The sequence below is a fragment of the Lynx rufus genome, unplaced genomic scaffold, assembly GCF_022079265.1.
Source record: "Lynx rufus isolate CCGP_SWC_20201006 ecotype Redwood Valley unplaced genomic scaffold, mLynRuf1.p SCAF_4, whole genome shotgun sequence".
Classification (NCBI taxonomy): Eukaryota; Metazoa; Chordata; class Mammalia; order Carnivora; family Felidae; genus Lynx; species Lynx rufus.
The window spans coordinates 139,626,204-139,648,926 of record NW_025814856.1 but is presented as its reverse complement, the minus strand read 5'-3'; the positions used below and the strand labels follow the sequence as shown (position 1 = coordinate 139,648,926).

Sequence of the window (22,723 nt, the reverse complement as noted above, 5' to 3'; positions counted from 1 at the left end):
TGGGTGTAGAGATTACTTAGCAAACAAAACTCACTGTTCACCTCTACGTAAAGTCTGCCCATCACTGGATGGGCACTTAACATTGAATGAAGTTGAGACTGAATTGGTAAAAGAGGGGCGCGTGGGTAGCTCAGTCGGTTAAGCGTCTGACTTAGGCTCAGGTCATGATCTCGAGGTTTGTGAGTTTGAGCCCCCCGTGGGGCTCTGTGCTGACAGCTCGGAGCCTGGAGCCCGGAGCCCGGAGCCTGCTTCGGATTCTGTCTGTGCCCCTCCCCTGCTCTCACTCTGTCTCTCAAAAAATAAACATTCAAAAAAATTTCAATTGGTAAAAGTCCTATATTTGGGAAAAATAATTTATGAAACTGCAGTCTCCTAATGTTTCCTGTAATCAGCCCGCATTTATTTCACTTGATCACCAGAGAGGAAAGGGTCCTAAAACCTTAAAGAGGAGTGAATTCTGTAACGGAGGGAGTGTAGCATACTGGTGAAGAGTACAGACTTGCCTGAGTATGTGTCTCTACTTCATTGCTGACTACATGGGGAACTTGAGAAAGTCTGTATCCTCACTGTGTTTGTGGTGCCTGCCCGAGTGCCCGGTACGCACTAAATGCAACTGCTAGTATTGTCCTTATTATTGACTGTGTCTCTTGCAGCTAATACTGTTCTGGTCAAAGACAAAAGCCAGCCTCCCTGAGCTTCCCAGTCCCATCTTGCCAAACACCACGTACGGTCCCAATGTTTGTGTCCAGCTACCCCTCTTCCCTGCCCCTGTTATCCGGTTGTTACCTTATCTCCAATGTAACGGTAATTTGGAGGTGGGAACCCTGAGAGATGATTAGGTCAGAAGAGTAGAGCCCTCACTGGGGGTAGAGCCCTTATGAAAGAGACCCTAGAGAGCGCCCTGGCCCCTTCTGCCGTGTGAGGACACAGAAAGAAAACACATGAACCAAAAAGCAGGTCTTTACGAGACCCCAAATCTGATCTTGGACTTCCCAGCCTCTAGAGCTGTGAGAACGGAATTTCTGTTGTTTATAAGCCAACCCCGTCTGCGGTGTTTTGTTATAGCGCCCTGAATGGACTGAGACACCAAGCCAAAAAGGAGCCGTTGAACGACTTGGATAGTAAGGTCATGAGAGAGGACACAGCTCTTCACCCGAGCTCCTCCTTGACCTCGGCCTCCGATTATGTATCACCTGTTCTTTCATTCAGTCTGCACTGACACCAAACCGTATCTCATATGCAGAATCCAGGCTTTTGTGGATCCCCAGGGAGCCGGCAACTCAAATGATTACATGATCTAGTTGCACTTGCTGTCCCGTCTGGAGGGGAAGGTATGGGAAAGCGTGTGACTTAGCCAGAGGCTGATTCCTTTCTGTGGTGGCAGCTGGCAGATGAGCCTCGTGGGGGAGCGCTCTGCTGCAGCCCCAAGCCAGGAGAGCCCAGAACAAAAGACCCGGAGGCCTGCTCCTAACCTGCTACCTAACCATCTAACTCCTGCTGAGGGCAAGGGGGGACCCAGCTGGCACTCTCTTGCACACCAGCATTTGCTTCTTGTTCAGAAGGCCCGTGGACGTTCTTACCCACTAGCGAGTGTTGCCTGGGCAGGAGAGGAATGCCTTGAATGGATTTTGAGACGTTTTTTGCTTTCTGAGACCTTTTTCCTTATAATAGTAAACTCATTATTTGAACTTTATGCATTTGACTTTCGAACATTTTTTCCGCGATGCGTTGTGCCTTCGTGTGCTGTCGCTGCTGCTTCGACCTGGCCTACTCGGGTGGACACGCTCAATACGGGGGCTGCTGAATCCCCTGCCAAGGCTTCTTAACCTCAGTGTCACCAGCGGAATGGTGAATGGAACTGCCCTGTTTTCTGTAGGTATATCGCTCAGAGCTGAGGAAGAGTACACGCTGACCTCTGGAAATCAGGTTTTAGTGAAGAGCCCAGTCTGAGTCTGAGAAGTTCTATCCTAAAACTTAACGTGAATTTTTTGGTTTATTTTATCATTTACTCAGATGTTCGTTTTAACATAGAAATCTTTTCAATTATTTCAAGTTTCAGCCTCTAAAAATGGTTAGCTTCTGCATACCCCGTGTGCCAGGAGTCAGACTGGAGAAGTGCTGTGCGCAGTATGTGACCAGAAGAGAAATGAACCCTGAGGAGAATGTCTTGCGAGTCTGAGCTCTGAGCAGAGGAGAGACGTAGAAGCAAATGGTGCCGAAAAGTTAGAAGTACGTTTTTCAGTTGGTGGAGAAGGCAGTGGTGCCTGAGGGTTGCTGTTCTCAGAGGTAGGAGAGGTGGGAGAGTCGGCAGGTGGGGATTTCCTGAGGTCTGAGGAGCAAGCACCCGGCCCTTGGTCCTGGTGCCTCTTCCCAGGGGAATGCAGACAGCCCTCGCTGGCTTTCTGTTCTCCCTGAGGGAGAGGACCTAAGGTTTAACATCAGTAAATGAGCTTGTACTCTTAAAGAAATCTGAAACCTTTTTAGTGTTTACGTATTTGAGAGAGAGAGAGAGAGAGAGAGAGTGTGTGTGTGTGTGTGTGTGGGAGAGGGGCAGAGAGAGAGGGAGAGAGAGAATCCCAAGCAGGGGGCTTAATCTCCGGAACCATGAGATCATGACCTGAGGCAAAACCAAGAGTCAGATGCTTAACTGACTGAGCCACCCAGGTGCCCTGAAATCTGAAACTTCTGACCCAGGAATGAGGTTGGAAGACAATTCTTGTGGAACTATTAACACCTTGCAAGGGAATGTTAACATTCTCTTACGGAAATAATCTGTTTGGAAGAGGTTCCCTATAATTCTACAGAACTGTGTCAGACACGGATACAATACAGTTGTGACAATCAACATTTTAAGGCTGTAGTTCTCTATTTAGTCAGCAAAGTTCAAAGTAGTTTCTCAAGAAATGATATATTGAGCATCTGGGGGAAAGAACAAGTGTTCAAGCCAGCAAAAGGAGAGAATTTCTCATTCTGAGTAGTGAAATTTATCTTTCAGCTTGTAAAATTATTTAGCCCATACCCATTAAATAGAGGGCATGTTAAAGAGGCTTTATCACATTCACTTTTTCAGTTTTTCCATTTTGCTGGCTTGCCTTGGATGAAGCCGTAAGGAACAAACATTGGTAGTCTGCCGGGGAGCTTGAGATGAAGCACTTGCAATGGACAGAACCTTAAACTTACATAATGTTATATGTCAACTATATCCCAGGAAAGCTGGGGGGAAAATAGAAACAATACAACTTACCAAAAAAAAAAAAAAAAAACCCAAAAACCAAAAAAATCTTTCTTTTTTTAAAAAAGAAATGTCAGGATTATGTACTAGGAACAAACAGGTAATTACTAACTTTACATTTTGTATATTTACACCTGTAATTCATGCAGAATTTGAGGTGTACTTAAATGTGCAGTTAAATTTGGCGATACTCCTCTTTTGTCAGAGAACAATAAGGGCTACAAGGGGCCACCCTCCTGCTTCCTGGCTAAACATGGCCAACTGGATATGGGCATGATCACAGGGGCTTGATTGTTACTAGCGTACAAAAGGGAAGGCTCCTTGGCCTGTATTGAGAGGAGCCTCTCCGAGGGTTCAGAACAGCAGTTAACAGAGGGGAACAGGCGGCGCTATATCCACCATTCACACACCAATCAGATGCTTCCACTTAACTCTGCAAATTAAAAAGTCACATACGAAACTGCAGTTTGTGTTGACTTGGTCCACATTTATTATTACTTTCCCTTTACAATCAGTGGGAGAGGCCGCTTTTTCAATCCTGATTTTGTTTCAAGAGGTTTTAATCATGCAAACCACCTCTAGTGGTTTTCCTTTGGATGTGAATGTAAATTGTTACCAATGGTAAATTTCATCCATGTATTAAAAATGACACCTTATGTAACAATTGGCTGTAAGCACAACAATAAAAAGGATGTAAGTATTTATTTAACGTCGCACTAAATTAGTTTGATCTTCACCCCCAGTCATTTCCTTTTGGAATGATTGTTAGGCTCTTGCATAATCCGACTGTTAGCCCACACTGGGATCTAAAATAGCAGGCAGTTTAAATCACTTAGAGCTTAGAAATCAAGAGGCAGTGTCTTTTCATTCTATTTCATGGTGAATTCTAAGCTCTCGGTTCTTCCATCATCTAACTACTGCTCCTCAATCAAGTTTATATGGCCAAACCATGAAGGAACATCCTGTAATTTTCATTTTATTTACAAAGGCCCCAAACTCTCTAAATGGTATACTGCAAACTCAGTGTGTGACAATTTTGATGCTGTGTGAAGCACATGTTGGTGAAGGGCACAGGCTGATTAATACATAGAAGTTACTTAATGCCTGGTACGCAGTAAGTGCTAATTAAGTGTTTGCTATTATTCCCTATTTCAAAGGAAATGAGTCCCTGGTGTACAACCACGTCCCCCTTTTCACGCTGCACCACATGCATTTGTCCTTCTCGGCTCACCTCATCATCCTACTCTGAGAAATGTTATGACTTATCACATCTGGTCTATAGTGAAACTGAAATTAAAAAAAAAAAAATCAAGGCATCTTAGCCAACTTTCCTTAAGAAGGGCTTGCCCTGAGGAGTATTCCTGGTTCCTGGAGATCAGACTTGAATTTTTCTTCCTTCAAGTCAGCTAAGTGGATTATAGTACTCTGGATCACTAACTAACTGGCTCCAAATGGTTGGTTTAACTCCGCAGTGTCTGGGCACTGCAATGCAATGCAACGCAATGCAACAAGTTCCAACAGCTCATCAAATTGCCTATAAATGAATATTTTGATGGGAAGCTTTTCTGGTTCCACATTTTAAACTAAGTAGAAACCAGACACACTAGTACTGACAGTGCTTGCGAAAGTCAACGTGTGTTTCTAAAATCTCTACTGTGAATATCACATGATTACAAAGCTGCAAAAACATACAGGGTCGTAGCATCTTATATAATTAGATTCTATTTTTACTCTAAATATAGCTATCCTAGTTCTTTAAAAACAAAACGACTGTCATCCAGATTGTGAATAAGGAAAGAATGCAGTTGTTTATAGCCAAACAAATTAAAGCGTTTTTTAATGTTTTGCAAGCTACTACTACGAGGGAAATATTTTAATTAGCAAACTTCTTTATCTAGAGGTTATAGATAATGCCATTTGATATGCTTTTCTTGATATCATTTTCAGACAATCATCATTGCCTCTTACCACTGTCTCTATTAAGCATTTCCCAATTTACAAAATAGTTGAACTCCTACGTTGAAAATTAATACACTAGAGCACCTCCCCTCTCCTTTTCCCCTTTCAACATCATAAAGGGCATTTAAACAAAAGAAGGCACCTTGTACCCTATACATAAGTCGCAGGGCTTTGTCTGGCTGTGAGCCTGACCCAAGTGCTGCCAGAAAGCTGTTTTTGAAACACATCACTGGAGCTGAAGACATCTAATGTCTGTGCTGCCCAGCACCCAGGTACCCTTTAATGTTAACATAACACCCTGGTTTTCCTCCGCAGATTCACCTCTTCCCTCCCTTTTCTCAAGCTACGTGGGTTTAGTCGGAATGAATCACTCACTGCCACTTTCCACACTGGATCTGATTGCCTTAAGATCATCAGTGTATTTATCCCCTAACCCCAATCTCCAATGCCCATTGTGATTGGTTCCCGGATGGACATATTAACCAATCAGAGCCAATGAGTCTCAGAACTACCTTAGTTGGTCATTTTGTGAAGGAAAAAAAAAAAAAATTCCATCTCTCCTATAGAAGCAACCAAGAAGAACCTCTCTCTTTCCTTAGAATGAGTGGTAGGAGAATGTGAGGTTTGGAGGGAGTGTAGCAGCCATTTAGCTAAGAAGAGAGAAGAGCCTGGGGCCCCTGGGGTGGCATGAGGTGGTGAGGGTCCCCCCACCACCTTGTAGGGCCTGAAGTAGAAGACAACACTGCAGAAGCCAGCCTGTTTAGGCTGGAGCTGGAAAGACCTGAACCGTGGGAACATAGTGTGAGTTTTCAGATCGAGCTCCACGGGAACCAGTCTGGACTCTGGACTCTTCAGTTACTGAGTCAATGCATTTCCTTTAACATTTGTCAGTCTGGGTTGTGTCATCTGTTACTTGCAACACGAAGAGCCCTAAACAATGCAGGCAAAATAGCCTAGATTGAATAGGAACATCTGGGCTCCACAACTTGTATTCCCGAGAGCACCGTGGTGCTACCTGCAGCATGACGGGGAATGGGAAGAAAATGAGCCAAGTCCAGGTTGGCCATCAGTTAAACTGGTGAGAAATTCAAGAATGGCTTCCATAGTGATGCCAGGGAGGAGAAGGAAAAGAAGAAGCCAAAGACACAAAAAATACACAAAAAGAAGAAGCCAAAGCTTGGGAGTTAGGAGATCCTGCTCAGGCATCCCAGAGAAGAGAGTCTGAGTTGGCATCACTGTCTTCAAGCAACGGCTGCATACTAGCGTTTGGGAATTAGAGGCCACCTGATTCTACCAATTGGTTGGTAAGGTAATTATGAAAAGTTGTCTAGTTGATAGAAGAAATTGGTTGTTAATGGGAACTATTCTTCACCTTAAAAAAAAAAAAGAGGGCTTATTTTAATGCAGATAAAATAGATTTACTGTGCAAAAAAAGGGGGGGCATGAAAATAAGTCTCTCAGGTTATTCTAATCAGCGGATGCTAAAGATTGGTAAACCACTCTTTTAAATAAGTACTATATTTATTCAATTGTCATTTCTGAGATTTTCACTTATAAATAATATTTCTTTGTTAAACTGTAAGGGTCACAATGAAATGTTTAGCCTTGAATTTAATATGAAGCCTGAGACATTTTCCATGGGTTTGCTCTTTTTTGCAAATTATTGCTCTGCCTTGGGAAATAAGATTGAAAGGAAATAGGATGAGAGTTATGGGCAAGGAAACATTTTCTTGGCTTAATATTAGAAGAAGAATATTCTTTCTTTGTCCTTCCTGAACTTAGAAGTTTTTTCCTATAGAATACTGAAATAGTTAACAATTCATAAAAAACATAAGCATCTACATTAAAACACAACCTTAAATACAGCCCTGTAATTTTTACCAGGAACCTTGTAAAGTATGATGAATATACATGCATGAATACTAAACTTAGAAAGACCATTCAACATTCACATGGAAATGCAGCATTACATACAATATAATAAATATCCAGGATATCAAATACACAAGGTGATCATTGTTTTGATGTAGATTCTTTTATCCAGTTAACACTTTTACTGCATAATTTATTATAATAGCCTTACAAGTTAAACAGAACTAATTAAAAGCAGAATTTAACTAATCTGCTGAAATAACACAATTCTCAATATCTTGCAGCATATTTTAATCTATAACATGTAAAACTGTCATTTTGACAAGAAAAACACATCCATATAACTGCTCAATTAACTTCTTTTTCAATGTTTAAAAAAAGTCAGAGTTAATAGAATGAAAAGAAACAGAAGCTAATCTTATTTCTGAGATAATTTTATCGCCTTAACTCTTGGGCTTTGGCAATAATGTCTGAAGTTTTAACACATATCATCATATAACTTAAATACTGTATTTACAAAATATATAACTTTTTTAAGCAAAATACTGTACAAAATACTGTCTTACATGTTTAAAGGGTGCTTTCCCTTACAATGTATGAAAGCCCTTTATGTTTTTACCTTTAAGTTTCCCACATGCTTTTGAGATCCCTCTCTTCTCCGATATTTCAGAGCTGGGGTTTTAATAGTAGGAACTGGTCTACAATTAAAGAATAAAGCCAAAGATAAAAGATTGCTGTATATCTCACTGAGATTTTTCTAGATAAACTCTCATAGTTAAAAGGCACTTAAAATCCAAATCATACATTTTACGTTCTATGTTTAGATTCTCCCTTTTGTCACTAAACATCTCTAGCAAACACATTTTAGGGATACTGTATCAGTTATGAAAATTCTTTTAAATTGCCCTTCTTTTGAAATGCATGAAAGGGTAAGTGAGCACCTTCCACTTCTGTTAACTTTTCAATGTCTGTTTCTATGCACAGTATGATTTCTTCACCCAAATTACTGAGAAAATAAATGAGATCATGTTTACTGTTCCTTGCTGCTATAAGATGCGTCTTTTAAAAACGTCTAATATTAAACCCACCGCTATTGAGTTCCATAACTGAATTCCATAGTCAAGGATCTTATCCTGAGCATGGCCCAGGTCTCCCCGCATGAAGGCTCCTTCTTGTTCTTTCTTGTTTAGGAGACAGATTATCTTCTTGGTAGGTCCATATGTATTTCCAAACCACCAAAGAATGAACCCAAACCTTGTCAACTTTGGTATCCCCCAAAATCCACATGCTCAGTGTGTGACTGGATATCCGTCAGGCAAGGAGAGCGCTGCCGGAGGCCCAAGGGTCTGGGACTTCGGAGGCAGGAGGCGCCTTCCACAGCCCTGCACAGTGGGAGGCACCTCGGAATGGCAGTCCCTTGTTTGTCACTGAGGAGTGGGGCTCAAGGCTGGATGGAGGGGCTACTTGCAAGTGTGGACGTCAGTCATGCTTTCACACCTCCTGCAGCGGACGTAGCAGCACCAGATGAACTTGCACTCGCACCTCTCCACGTGCCTGACCACGTGGGTGTTGTAGCCGCGGCCACAACAAAGGAGGTTGCAGCCGTCCGCGCCCTCTGACGTGCGGTTGCATTCTCTGCCCTGTGTTCCTGGGATCCCTAGTTTCTTGTCCTCTACACAGTAATTGGGAGACTTATTAAGGTAGAGCAGATCATCTTTGCGGATGGGTATCTTCCTCTGATCTTTTTCTCTCCTGCGCATTTTCCTCTTTATTTTGTCTGAGATTTGGACACTGTTTTCATATTTGTCCTTCAACAAATGGCCGATCTTTTCAAAGGAAGACATCGTTTTCCAGCACGTTTTCACAGCGCAGGAGCCGGACACTCCGTGGCAGCGACAGTCTACTGACATCAGCTTGGCGACGGCCTGAAACCAACAGGAATCGCATTAAATATCATTCATGAAGTGTCTTACCCAACAACAGAAGCGCGGCTGACCTCACCGCTTCACTTTCTGGTTCCGTGTAGTCCTGCACAAAAACGATAGTTTTGAACATAAAGGGTCTCTACAGCTGCTTCAGGGTTCCAGTGTTTTGTCGTTCTGACCCTGCAGAGCAAACGTTTCCAAGTCTAATTTAAAGTAGTGGACCAGGCCAACGTAGTCATCAGGGTTTATCTGAGACACCTGAGGGACACTACTCTTATGTCTATTTTTGTGTTTAATTTCGGGGTGGGAAGATGTTCATGCATGCCTCCGTGTTCCTGATATCGCACCTTGCTGCTCATAGTGTAGTTCATGAACCAGCAGCACCAACATCACTTGTGAGAAACGCAACTTCTCTGGCCCCACTATAGTCCCACAGAATCAGGATCTGCATTTTAATGAGATTCTCAGGGGACTCATATGCACCTTAAAACTTGAGAAGCACTGACAGGATGGTCATCCTCGCCTCACAAGTGCATAGAAGCATCCGTGGAAACTTTGCAAATAACCAACGCACTAATCGCTGAGATTCTGATTTACTTGGCCAAGGTGGGGTCCAGGCAGTGGCACGTCCACAAAGCTGCTCAGATGATTCTAACGGGCATCCAAGCATGAGATCTATGGATTGAGAGTTCTCAGGTTTGATCACTGTAAAAGTCCATTACGTTCATGCGGGCTTGAGGCACCGTGTTATCCTCTGGTCACAGACCACATGAGAAACCCTGACTAATCAACTTAAATTGGTCAAAAGGAGAAGGGGCTGGAGAGTGTGGTTGCTCCCAGCAAATTCTTCCCCTGTTGTGGAAAATTAATTCAAAACATATGTCCTATTCTTGATGGATCAGTAGCACCATCCTAACATAGAAAAGGGATAATATATATACATAATTTTTCAATTCGAAGTGCTGAGTTTGGTTTATTCAGCCTGAGGAATTAAATGAAATTACATATATCTGTAAGAGTCCATTGCCTGGCACACATTAAGGTCTAAATAAATGCCCCCTTTCCCTGAAGAAGAAGGTCTGGGAAGAGTTGAGAGAAAATTTTACATGGGGCTCACCGTGCAAAAGCAATAGAGAGATTTCAAGAATTTTGGGGTTCTATTCTCTTATACAGCAGGCTGGTTAACACAGCTTCCTTCCATCCCTAGAGGACGACAGAGCAGATTAATAAATCGCCGGGGCTAGCTGTAGCGCTGACGGTCTGTCAGCATGCTGGGTAAAATGGGAAATTGATCTGCCCATTCAATAACTTGGAAATTATGTGTGTCATCTCACCAAAGAAAGGAAAACCTCACAGCTTAAATTCCACTTACAGTTCTTATCACGACTCTAAAATGACAGGGGTTTATGTTTTGCCATTTTATACTAAACTTGACACTGACGTGTTCGTGGAATGTTAGGTTTCCCAACAAATTAAAGTTTCTGAACTATCTAATGAGATGGACTATTTCGGACAATTTATAATATTTGCAACCTTGAGTGAGAGCATATGGTATTGATTTGTGCAATATTCGATACTTATTAGTGTTGAAAATAATAAACAGGATAATATTTAAACCCTGTCCTTTATGGAATAGAGCACATATGCTCTTTTTGAATTCATAAAACTGAGAAGCAAGTAGCTATGTCTATTTCTTAGTAACTCAGGCAAAAGACAGCTTTCAATGATATGAAAGCAATTTATAAAGTATGGCACACAGCTTAGTTACTTAAATTTATGGCATTTGATATTCACAAAGACTTCCATTCTTTAAAATGTCTCCAGGCAAATAAATGTTCAAATTAATGCAATCTGCCTACTTTTGTTCAGATTTTAAGGGCTTGAAGGATATGAGAAAAAGAGAGCTCAGCTAATGCTAGGCAATAACAAAACAAATTGTCCAAAGAAAGCCAAAAATCTAAGAATGTCTGTTTATGTATTTAAACCTGATCAACATTCCTCACAGTCATCACTTGGTGATTTAAAACTGCCTCTTGCTCAGGATCTTACTGAGGGGCCGGCTTTTGTTTCATCAACCAGTTCAGACATCATGTATGGTGTTGCCAATTTGCAAAGCATGGAGGATGGAGTAGATGCTCACCAAATACTTACGGAATAGTTAGTCCAGCTCACTTGAACAGCTTTAACTCACTCTCTGTTGGTGCTCTGAAGCTGAAGAAAGAACTGAAAACCACCTTAAACAAAGGAGTCACTGCCAGGAGAGTCAATGGCATGGAAAGGTCTTGATCCTGTGGGGCTCTCCTCCGATTTCTCAGCCCACAGCAGTGTTAGACCACAGAGTTAGGACACATTACCTCCCAGGTTTGAAGGATAAAAAGGTGATATCTAATGATATCACCTGCTGAATTCACATCAGAATTTTGGGAAGATTTTCTTGCTATAGAAAACTAGAATCTTTTAAATACCTGGAGTTAGTTATAACTTTTCAGGGATGATATTTTTAAGTTTTGTTCGATTACCTTTCAATTCCATTATCTTTTTTGTCCTTAACAATAAGTATAAATATGGTATTTTTAGCGTGTGTATATTTTATATTTATATTTTATTTATTTATATTTTATCATAAGTTTTATTGTATATATTTTATATTACATATGTTTTACCATATATATTATCATATATATGGATATAGATATAGACATAGCTATAGATATAGTCTAGGATAGAAAGACAAATAAACATCAAGGAGAAGAATTCCAATAACTTGACATGAAATTTAAATGATTATAGCCCAAAAAAAACTCTAAGGAAGAAACTTGGGCAAATAGGGATTAAAATAAAGCAATGTAATTACCATCAGGACAATTTGATGAAATGCAGAGTCCAAGGCAGATCACACACACACACACACACACACACACATAGTTTAACTGCAGAACTTAGTGTTTCTCAGAGAACTTTTCCATAAATTATTTTACTTGATGTAGCTTTACAGAAAGAAATGTCTTGCACACAGTAGGTAGTTAATGAACATGTACTTACATATTATTCCAGTTTTACAAAAGAGTGAACAGCATGGTTAAGACACTTGATTTACATAAGGAAAGTTGGTGATATATGATGTAAAGTCTGTATATGCAGCAGGAGAATTTTAGTAAAACAGAGAAAAATGAAAGTGGAAAATGTAGTATATTTAAGGAAATTGCATGAACACTCCAAAAAAAAGTATATTCTGGAGCTTTTCAGCTGGGATTCTTAATTAACATCAAATAGCCGTTCTGAACTGCAGTGATAGCCATTTTCTGCTCACAGGAAAAGTTAGAGAACAGCATTCGTATGAGTAGTATGTGGTTATGAGAAAATTCCTTTCTCTACTCTAGTTGAGTTGTTAAGGTTTATAACGATATTAACAGAGGAATGTTTTGTTAACTATTGCAAACAGATGTGCACATTTTGGTGGAATATTTTTCAACTATGGGAGAGCAATTAGGAGGGTAGCATTCAATTTACTGGGCTCTTTGTGTTAAGTTTTGGTTTGATGAACTTCTAATGAAGTGAAATAGGAAAGATGTATCATTAATACTTAATGTAAAAATAGAAACTTCTAAGAAGTGGTCTAAGGAGTGACTGGTCCCACAATTTTGATTCAGAGGTAACACAGCAGGCGATGATTGTTTTCCAATGTATCGCTTTATCCAAACTTCACAGAAATGACCAAAACAAAACAAACTACTGTGGAACATTTTGTTATAAACATTTCATTTTGTCAACTATCAGATGATCTAGTTAAGTTTTTAGGAAAACTGTGACATAAGGTTGGATGGTTATATGTAGAATTCCTATTCCTCTGACCCATTTTGTCTCTTTCAGTCCAAAAATATATTTGAACCTGCTGAAAAGCAAAACACTTATGTGTTGTTCAAGTACTTATAAATATTCTTGAAACAGGTCAATGAAAATTTGGGGTTGGGCCCTTCCCACTTTTTTGAGTTACTCATCATAAAACAAATTATGGGGTAGGGAAACTTAAAAGTTTATGAGGTGGACATGGGAAGAATGGAAATATTTTAAGCACACCAAAAGAAATACCCATAAATATTCCAAGTCACATTATTCCCAGAAGTTCTGCCCCTGGAAGACATCACATCATTCTGTTAGCCAATCACCATTCAGCAACATTATTCTTGGAGTCATAACTTTAGGAATGGTGTCAGAAACCAAGTGGGAATCAGAGTATTTAAGGTCAGCGGTTAGAAAATCATCTATCCTGCTCACAGCACTACTAAGCGCCAGTACCCACATTTCTCTGAACGCTTTCCTACATTTTGAGTTTGGGATTTTGAGACGAGGAAAATCAACTCAATTGAATGCAGACCTTGAACTTTACTCAGAAGAATATGCCTATTAGATTAAAATCCTAATTGCCAATCTTAAAAATGGAGTTGATTGTTCTTCCATATTAGATAATAGCCTGGAAACCTGGTTGGTTTTTGTTGTGGTGGTGGGGGGGGGGGGGAGGGGGGGGTTTGGCTGCCAGTGGAAAGAAAAATACGAAATAGTTTTAAATTGTAATATTTCATGAAAACAGACCAACAAAAACTCCAGTCCAGGTAACGTTTTGTAATATTTTAAGACTCTATGTAGACCAATAAAGAACAAAAAGACTCAGTAGAGAAAACTCCAAAATGTACACAAACTGCATATATATGTATAGGCTGAATTATTTTCTGCACGATTAGAATAATAGCAAAAACCTCAGTAATGTGAGAAGATTGTTTTTTGCCAACAGTGGATTAAAATTGATGCTAAATAGTTGTATGTTTTTAATAAACTTGGAATATAAATACTAGTTGAAGATCAAGTGGTTACCGAGGCAAATATTGCTACCTAATTAGAAACAACACAAGACAGAATAACACTAAATACCTGCCTAACGATACTGATAAAAACACAGAATACTGCAGAGCTTCTCAGAAGTTTAGGGATAGCTTTATTCAGGGAATTAATCATGACATGAATTTCCAAGTTTTTTTTCTAGTGAAATGTTAAAACTCCCTACAAAATTATTTAAAGAATGATTAAAGAAGATTTAAGATCTAAATTGATAATTAATATACATTTTTTAAGATATTAATTTGATACACTTTTTAAAGATATTAATTTGACTTAATGTGTTTCTCATCCTAACTCTAGAGTTTTAAAAAATATGTATTAAGAAACACAAACATATATTTGACCTCTTTTATATTCATATGTTAGAGATAATTTTAAAAATCCTTTAGTGGATAATATTTACATTGAAGCAGAACCTCATTCATTTAATTTTTTTTTTTTACATGGAAAACTTTAAGAAGAAACATGTGTGTAACTGTGGTGTCAGGCAAGAATTACTTTATTAAATTTTAAAATTGCTAAACAAAAATATGAAAAGCCTACCTAGCTATTTACTGACTTGCCTAGTTTCTATTTTGCTATTTTGAATCAATATTCACATTGAATTAAGAATTCAAATTTGAATTTGAAGCCTCATGGTGATAATAACGTTTATTGAGATTTCTGTTTTCGCATTATAAACCAGAATGGGTAAGTAAAGAAAGCTGGCTGAAACTTGTACCTATTCTAAGTGGGTTCCATTTATTCACTTTCCAAAAATGTAAAACAAATGTAACATGTACTTTAAATATTTCTGACAGATACTGCAACTTGTTTTAATTTATTTCAGGAGAATGTGGCAGATTGCAATGACTACTTTGGGACTTTTACAGGTTATTGGATATTTACAATAATATAGGATATGTGCTGATATTCCTGTCCTAAAAAGATTATCATAACATAGAAAACGTATATTCATAAAAAAGTTTTGACTGTTTTAAGAAACTCACTATGAATTGCCAAGTAATTCCCCTATGTTGTAGAACTCAAACTTTATTGTGTCAATATTCATTAAAATAAATATGTAAAAGTTAAATTAAGCTACAAATTTATTCCATTTTAAGAAAACTTTAGTATAAATCACAGAATTCATAAAAGAGGTTAATTAGATGGTGGTTCTTCGAATTTAATTAAAGATTAAATTAAATCTTTAATATGTATATATTTAAGTATCCATATGTTTAATGTATCTAAAGCTTCTTTACATTTATCTGCACTTATTGTTTTTTATAATGAATCTGTGTCACTTTATAATAAAATAACTGATTGTCTTTAAAAAAGATTTGTTTTACCAAAATATTAGTTAGGAGTTATGAATTCTCTAATGTATCCAAGAATGTTTGCTCGAGAAAGTACGGACGCATAGATCACATGATGTTTAGGAGCCATTTCCCACTAAAAATAGATTTAAAGAAATAATCAAAAGTCATATTTAAGACGGAATTTGATTCGGTACCATTAGGCAGATCCTATAGATCTTATTCTGGCTCTATCGCTAAGGGGATGGAACAAAATCACCCAAAGGCATGTGCACATCTGTTATTTTATAATTAGTGTTCCAGGTAGACAAAATATAAAATCACCAATACATCAACCCCTATCCGATGGAGAACTTAAACTGAATCGATGTAGAAGTCATACATATTGTTTATGTATACAATAAACACACATATATATTATACATATAGATGACATATATGTTTCTTCCACTACCAGTGTATGTTTTTAAAATCACTTGGACAGATTCATTCAGAAGTGTCATCCCAGTGTTATTTAAAGGCACTAGATTTCATTCCATTTTCTGATACATACCTGCCTTCCGGCTTCATTGTTGTGTAGGTTCATTGCTAACAGAACTTTGCTTTCTTTTCCTGTGGTGTTTTTGATGGGGAAATCTAGGAACTTTCTGCTGAACCACATGCCATACTGGACATCATCAGAGCAGCCCCCCCAGTGCCAGCCTTCACTAGCTGAGCCGCCATTCTGCAAGGTGGTGTCACAGGAGCACTCGGTCATGTTGCCTGCACTGCATGACCTGGTCACAGAATGCACCAGGCCTGCAGCCATCACAGCATAAATAAATGCTGTTTCCTTGGTGCCTAGAACAAAACATAAATTGCTGAATGGAAGAGCCATACCTCCGTCTGTTTATGTTCATAACAAAGCCTCCTTCTTAACCTCTTAGCAGGAAAGTGATTTTGCAATTACTTTCAATGGATGCTTTAATGAGTACATATTTAGAAAGGACAATTTCATATTGTCTTAGTCTTATAAAAAAGCTACATTAATTTTCAGTATTCCACTTGGGGGCATTTTTATATATTGTACAGCATAAATTCCCCTCATGACAATTAGAATCATCTGTTTATTTTTAAAATTTGAAATGTATGCCAGCACCTAGCTCAGTACTTAATAGACAATAAAAGTTCAATAAATACATATTGAATTTAAAATCCTTCGCATGGATACAGTAAATGGTAATACAATGCCCAAAGAGTCCAGATTACCTTTATTTTTACATTTCAAATGTGTTCTCACAAAACACAAGCTGAAAAACTTGGTGTGATTTTTGTTTGTGTAAATAATACACGTCAGAATGCAAATTAAAATTAAGCAAAGGCCAAAGCCATCAGTAGATGTTACAGTTTACTTTCACATCAAAGACTGGTCTTTTTTTTTTTTTCCCAAGGATATCATAAACAACAGTCACTGATATTAATATGGAACAGTTAAATATTTTATATAGTGCTAGCTAATCCTTTTACAGTCTTAAAAGCAATGAAAGTCACCAGCAAAGAAATGAAATGTCACCAGCAAAGAAAAAAAAAAGAATTGTTATAGAAATCTACTGAGTATATATTTAGCCCACCTGCAATAGAGTTTGACCTAAAATCTTTGAAAATTAAAGTTCATTAAAACATTAGTAAAATGGGCTAGAAGAGACTCAGCAGATGACCTTTTTTTCTTTTGAGATAAGATTGGAGTAGAAACAGTTGCATGCCCGTTGTCCAAAAAACCTTTTCAACAGCTGATGTCCCTGAATTTCATCAACTAAAACTTTTCTGCTTCTAATTCTCCTTCTTCTCCTTCTTCTCCTTCTTCTCCTTCCTTCCTTCCCTCCTTCCTCCTCCTTTTTTTCCCCCTTCTTCCTTCTTTTTTCTTCTGCGGGGGTGCGGGGAGGGGCAGACCCCCTTCGGAAAGGCGCGCCGGCCAAAACGCAGCGGGGCAAATGCAATACTTTGGCGGCGATGCGTGCAGGGAGCGGGTGGAGAAGGGTCAAAGGAGGAGGGAGGACGGAAATGAATGTGAAAAACAACAACGAATCTTTCGGCGCCCAGGTTCTAAAATTCTTTGAATCTGCTGATATTCCTAGAACAATCCTGGTTCCCTGAACCTTTATCCCTACAGAGTCACTGGGCACGTGGAAGTGGAACTTTGTTTTACTGCAGCTTCCCGCGCCGCGGGTGTGCTCTCTGGAGGGAAGATATAAAAGGAAAGGAGACCAGAGGGGAGAGCCAAAGTAGTCGCGCTCGGGTTAGCCGCACGTAGAGTTGTCCAGGACATTCCCTTTTACAATCACCGTTATTCTGTCTGCCCCGCGCTCCGAGGTGCCAACAAACGTGGGGCTTCGCTGCAATTAGCCCCTTGTCCAAGGCTCGGTGCGCAGCGGAGCTCTTAAATCAAAGCAGATGCGGCGGCAGCATTCCCTGCTGCCGACATCATGTTTCTCCAGCTGGTCACCCACGTAGGGGGGCGCTACGGGTTCCGAGGGGTCGGCGGGGTGGAGTGTCAGTTTTTCTGCAACTCCCGCCGAGCGCCGCGGGACGGAGGAAGAGCTACAGCTCCTAGCGCCCCACTCTGGACCTGGGGAGTCACCCCCCTCCAGGACCGCACCTGCACCCGGGCCTGGTTTCCGTCACCCCCCCAATTCTCGTCCACTAAAGGACCTCTTTTGGGATTGAGACAGCGGCGGACCACGAAAGCACTCCTTCATTTACCGTACTTGGAGGAGTTGTCGCCCTCCATCCTGCGCCATCCCCGAGGGTCCGGGACTTACCGCTGCTCAGCTCGTAGCCAAAGAGGGGGCTGGTGCCCGGCTGGGCGGTGGCGGTGACCAGGCAGTTCCATCTCTCGTGTCTGAACTGGCTCCTGCACTCCTGAATGCCCAGCCGCGCGCCCTCTCCGATGCTCGGCAGCAGGTACGGTTTCCTCTTGCACAGCTCCTTCTGGCGGCTGTTCAGCGGCAAGTTGGCGCAGCCCAGCTTCTCCGGAACCCCAAAGGAAGCGATGCCCAACCACCTGTAAGACACCGCCGCCCCTAGCGTGAGCCGCTCCCCAGCTCTCCTCTCCGATCCCAGGTGTTTTGCCAAATTTTGGGTCATCCGCCCCAGGGTCCCCGGCCCTGCTCCCCCGCGTCAGCTGGAAGTCCCCCGAGGCTGGGCACCCCTTTTGCCACAACCCCCGTGCCGCCCCCATACTCACATCCAATTTCCTTGGGCTCCGCAGGGGAACAGCGCGAGCAGGGCTGCCCACAGCGCGCACAGGCGGGACAGTCCCAGGAGCGCCGCTCTGTCCATGGCCCCAGCATGGAGTCCCCCAGCCCCAGCCGCTCCACTGCTGCCCTCGCTGCCCAGAGGCCCGCCAGGCCAGAGGTCAGTTCCCCAGAACCAAGTTGTCCCTCGCCCCCTCTCTCCCTGTGAGACAACATAAAAAGAAGGCCAGCGGTGGTAGGGGCTCTCAGCAGCCTTCCCCTCGCTTGCAGGGAGCAGTTGAAAGGAGGTGGAGAAAGGAGCTTGGGGCCCTCCTCCCGCGCGGAGCTGGAGGTGTGCAAGAGGTGCGGGAGCGTCCCTCGCCGAAATAGGTGAGAAACTTCTGTTGGTGTAGCCGTCTCCATCGCCCCCGGCCTCTCCTCCCATCTCCTCCCCCTGGCCGCGCCTGGAGCCTGATTGGCCCAGCCTCGGCCCCGCATCTCATCATCCCCGGACCTCAAGCTCCCATTGGCTGCGAGCGGGCTCCGCGGGGGGCGCTCGGGCCCGCTGCTCCGGGACAGCGCGTCCAGACCCGGGTGTGTTCATGACCTTTCCTCCTGTCGCGGTCTTCTAAGAGCGGGTCTCGGCGGGAGGGGTATTGATTCAACCCGAAGACTGCCAGGGCCGCTTCTGTCTTAGCAACCCTGGGGGAAGGCGTGGGTCGAATGGGAGATGTTTGAGTTCCACCCACCCCACTCGCATTTGGATTAATTACCCTCTGGGTGGAGTGGCTGGAAAACCTCACTGCCCCCGTTTCTTTCCTCTCCCTCACCTCACAGGAGAGTAATCTTTTTGAGTCAGAGTTGGTACCAAACAAGTTGACCTTTCAACACTGCTTGAGGTCTCAACGTGTCAGGAGACTTCAGATGGGTGGAATGCTGTCAGGCTTGAGGTCGTCGTCATTTAAATAGACATTTATTTATTTTTAGCGAAAGAGAAGGTTCTGGCCTCCTATCTAATCTACCATATTTACATGGTGTTATGCGATTTCGTTTTCCCGGTTTGTCTTACTTTCTGCAGTCTTTGAGAGCATTGTCAGAAGACGGAGGAGAGAGACAGAATGTGCGAGAGAGCTTCTGGGGAGCTCTAGAGTAGATGAGGGTTGCGTCCCTGCCCTTATCGCCACTCGGTATTGTGGCTCACGTGGAGACATTGGACAAGGCTACACACGGAAGACACAGTTTAAACAGTTACTCGTTAAATGCTTCATGTTTGCCCAGTACTGTGGGAATTTATAGACAGTGTCCCTTCCCTCAAGTTCACAAACCAGCCACAGAGACAAGTCTAAAACAAAAGAATTTGAGATTTCACTGAAGGAGAGCATAGAGTCCAGTGAGGCACTCTAGAGCCAAAGAGAGTTGGGAAGCCAGAGAATGTATGGTGCCCAGCAGTTTAGGAAGGCTAGGGAACCAGTGATTTCCAGGATAGAAGATCTCTGGGACAATTGGGAAGGCAAGCTGGACCCGATCAGCCGTCGTATCCAACAGTCCTGCCTCACCTGGTTGGTGACATGAAATGTTTCTGAGAGGTGTCACCTGCTCCCCAGCGGACTTCTGAAATGGTAGTAAATTCTCAGGGTGGACCTACCAGACTTACTCAGATAAAAGATTGGCTTTCCTTTGCTTTGTCCTCAAATAAAGGATTTTATTTGCTGCATGTCTCCTCCATCAGCCCAGAGCAATAAAAGCTCACTGAAATTCCCATCCCATCCCATTCATGCCTTTATCCAACAAATATTTGTTGAGCGAACACTATGTACCAGGTCCTAAAGCCACATTGTAATTTTTAGAGAGTCAAGTTGATGATAGGGTGTAGTTACTGATCCAGACATATTTTGGCTAATGGCTAGTGGCCTCTCTCAAAATCAGAGCCTTCATCCAAGCTCACTTTATTCTGTGAGCCTCTCCAGGGGGATCATGGAGCATTTTCTGCTGTATCCCCGCCATTGGGCCCAGCACATGAAATCTTGGTTTTGAACAGAATTTATTGAGTGGATTAACATGATGAGGAACGCCCTGAGTGCATACCTAAGTGGTCTAAATGATGAAACAAGAGAAGTGACTTCCTTTTCGGGGGGAATGGGGGAGGGGAGAACATTAATACTTAGGGATTATTCTGTCCATACCTCTAAAGCAAAGGGTATTTATTTCCAAGAGTTGATGGAGCTGAAGAAATACACTTTTCATTCAATGAACAGACATTGGAGTGCCTTTTTTTTTTTTTTTTTTTTGCCAGACATTCATGCACGGAGAGCCTGATGAGTGCCTCTAGTATTCAATCTCTTACTCTCGCTTTGTCTCTCTCTTCTCTCTCTCTTTCCACACAAAATTTCAACGCTCCCAAATTGGTACTCATTTTATAGATTAAAAAATGAATTGGAGCTGTTAAAAACTTGCTCAAGGTCACTCAAGTAAGTAGTAGAGTCAAAAATAAGTCTTATGAAAGGGCACCTGGGTGGCTCAGGCAGTTGAGCGTCCGACTTCGGCTCAGGTCATGATCTCACGGTCTGTGGGTTCGAGCCCCACGTCGCGCTCTGTGCTGACAGCTCAGAGCCTGGAGCCTGCTTCCGATCCTGTGTCTCCCCCTCTCTCTGCCGCTCCCCCGCTCTCACTTTGTCTCACTCTGTCTCTCAAAAATAAATAAATGTAAAAAAAAAAAAGTCTTATTGTAGCGGCTTGTTCTTTCCACCTCAATATACTGCTGCATAACCTAATTCACAACTTTCTTTCTTTCTTTCTTTCTTTCTTTCTTTCTTTCTGATTAAATTCCACATCACTGGGCCTTGGGGGCTAAATTTCTCTTTTGTGTTCCATGGTTCTTCATATCACAGTTCACAGATCTCTCCATCAGAAGAGTTCGTCTGTCCTCTGAACAACCCACGATGGGTTGCCTTGAAGTGGATCTCACTGAGGCAGATGTCCGTCCACCTGGGTATCCTGCCGCTTGCCCCCTCCTCACTGTCTGGTTTCTGCAGCCGAGACAGAGCAGTGGGGAGAGCAATGGGTGAGTTGGGTGACTGAGGCGCCAGTCAGTCAGTTGTACTCTTAGGCAATTCATTTCAACACTGAGTCTCAGTTTTCTCACCTTTAAGATTATAAAAAGCTCTCTTTCAGATCTGAAGCTCCTACTAGCGTTCCCACAGGGCTGGAGGGAGGGAAGTAGTGGGAGTGTGTGTGTGTGTGTGTGTGTGTGTGTGTGGTAATGGGGGGTGGGAGACTGCATTTGCTAGTGGATTTATAACCCCAGGAGGAGGAAGCCTTTAGTCATTGACAAGGGCATGTCTACTTGAGTGATGGCCCAGTTTCCAGGGTGACACAGGCTAGACTTTTTTGGCCCCTATCCTGCATCTTCAGTTCTACTTTTCCTTCTGAGTTTCAATTAAAATGAATTCTTTTAATTGCAAAAGTCTTTTTAAATGGTTGAACTTTAGGGGTACCTGGGTGGCTCAGTTGGTTAAGCGACCAGCTGTAGCTCAGGTCATGATCTTGCAGTTCGTGGGTTCAAGCCCCACATCAGGCTCTGTGCTGACGGCTCAGAGCCTGGAACCTGCTTCAGATTCTGTGTCTCCCTCTCTCTTTGCCCTTCGCCTGCTCGGGCTCTGTCTCTCTCAAAAAATAAATACACATTAAAATAAAAAAATGGTTTAACTTTAAAATACAGTATAATCTAGGGCTACCTGAGTGTCTCAGTCAGTTGAGTGTTTGGCTCAGGTCATGATCTCACAGTTTACAAATTTGAGCCCTGCATCAGGCTCTGTGATGACAGCTCAGAGCCTGGAGCCTGCTTCCAATTCTGTGTTTCCCTCGCTCTCTGCCCCTCCCCCACTCATTCTGTCTCTCTCTCAAAAATAAATAAACATTAAAAAATTTTTTTAAATTAAAATAAAATACATTATAATGTTATCAGGCCATATGAAATTTATTTATATATTTTTTTATTTTTTTAGAGAGTGTATGTGTGCATGCAAGTGGGGGAGGGGCAGAGGGTGAAAGAGAGAGAGAGAGAGAGAGAGAGAGAATCTTAAGCAGGTTCCGTGCCTAGCATGGAGCGCCATGCTCACTGTGAGATCATGACCTAAGCAGAAATCAAGAGTCAGATGCTCAACTGACTGAGCCACCCAGGTGCCACGATATGAAATTTTATTTTGAGGGTAAAGGAAATTACAGATATTTTATTTATTCTGGAATGTGAAAGTGAGGAGTTCTTTTATAATCTAATTTATATCTCTAATAGAATATGGTTCATGTCTCCTATCATTAATGAGGATTATACTA

At 41.8% G+C, this 22,723-nt stretch overlaps 1 protein-coding gene across 1 annotated transcript; it reads right to left on the bottom strand.

Annotated features, from left to right (window-relative positions):
- Window positions 1–8,523: 8,523 nt before the first annotated feature.
- On the bottom strand, window positions 8,524–18,497 carry WNT16 (Wnt family member 16). The gene is made up of 4 exons (XM_047095064.1): window positions 18,403–18,497; window positions 17,978–18,219; window positions 15,733–16,019; window positions 8,524–8,988 (listed from the first exon to the last, which is right to left on the bottom strand). The coding sequence occupies exons 1-4, from the start codon at window positions 18,495–18,497 to the stop codon at window positions 8,524–8,526; spliced, it is 1,089 nt and encodes a 362-aa protein (XP_046951020.1).
- Between the last annotated feature and the right edge of the window lie 4,226 nt (window positions 18,498–22,723).

What these genes read in the sequence shown, in the direction of transcription:
- WNT16 (XM_047095064.1), bottom strand. Translation starts at nt 18,497, where the DNA reads ATGGACAGAGCGGCGCTCCTGGGACTGTCCCGCCTGTGCGCGCTGTGG. An exon ending in GGAGCCCAAGGAAATTGGAT is followed by an intron (nt 18,220 to 18,402) that starts GTGAGTATGGGG and finishes GGTGTCTTACAG; the next exon opens with GTGGTTGGGCATCGCTTCCT. An exon ending in TGGCTACGAGCTGAGCAGCG is followed by an intron (nt 16,020 to 17,977) that starts GTAAGTCCCGGA and finishes GTTTTGTTCTAG; the next exon opens with GCACCAAGGAAACAGCATTT.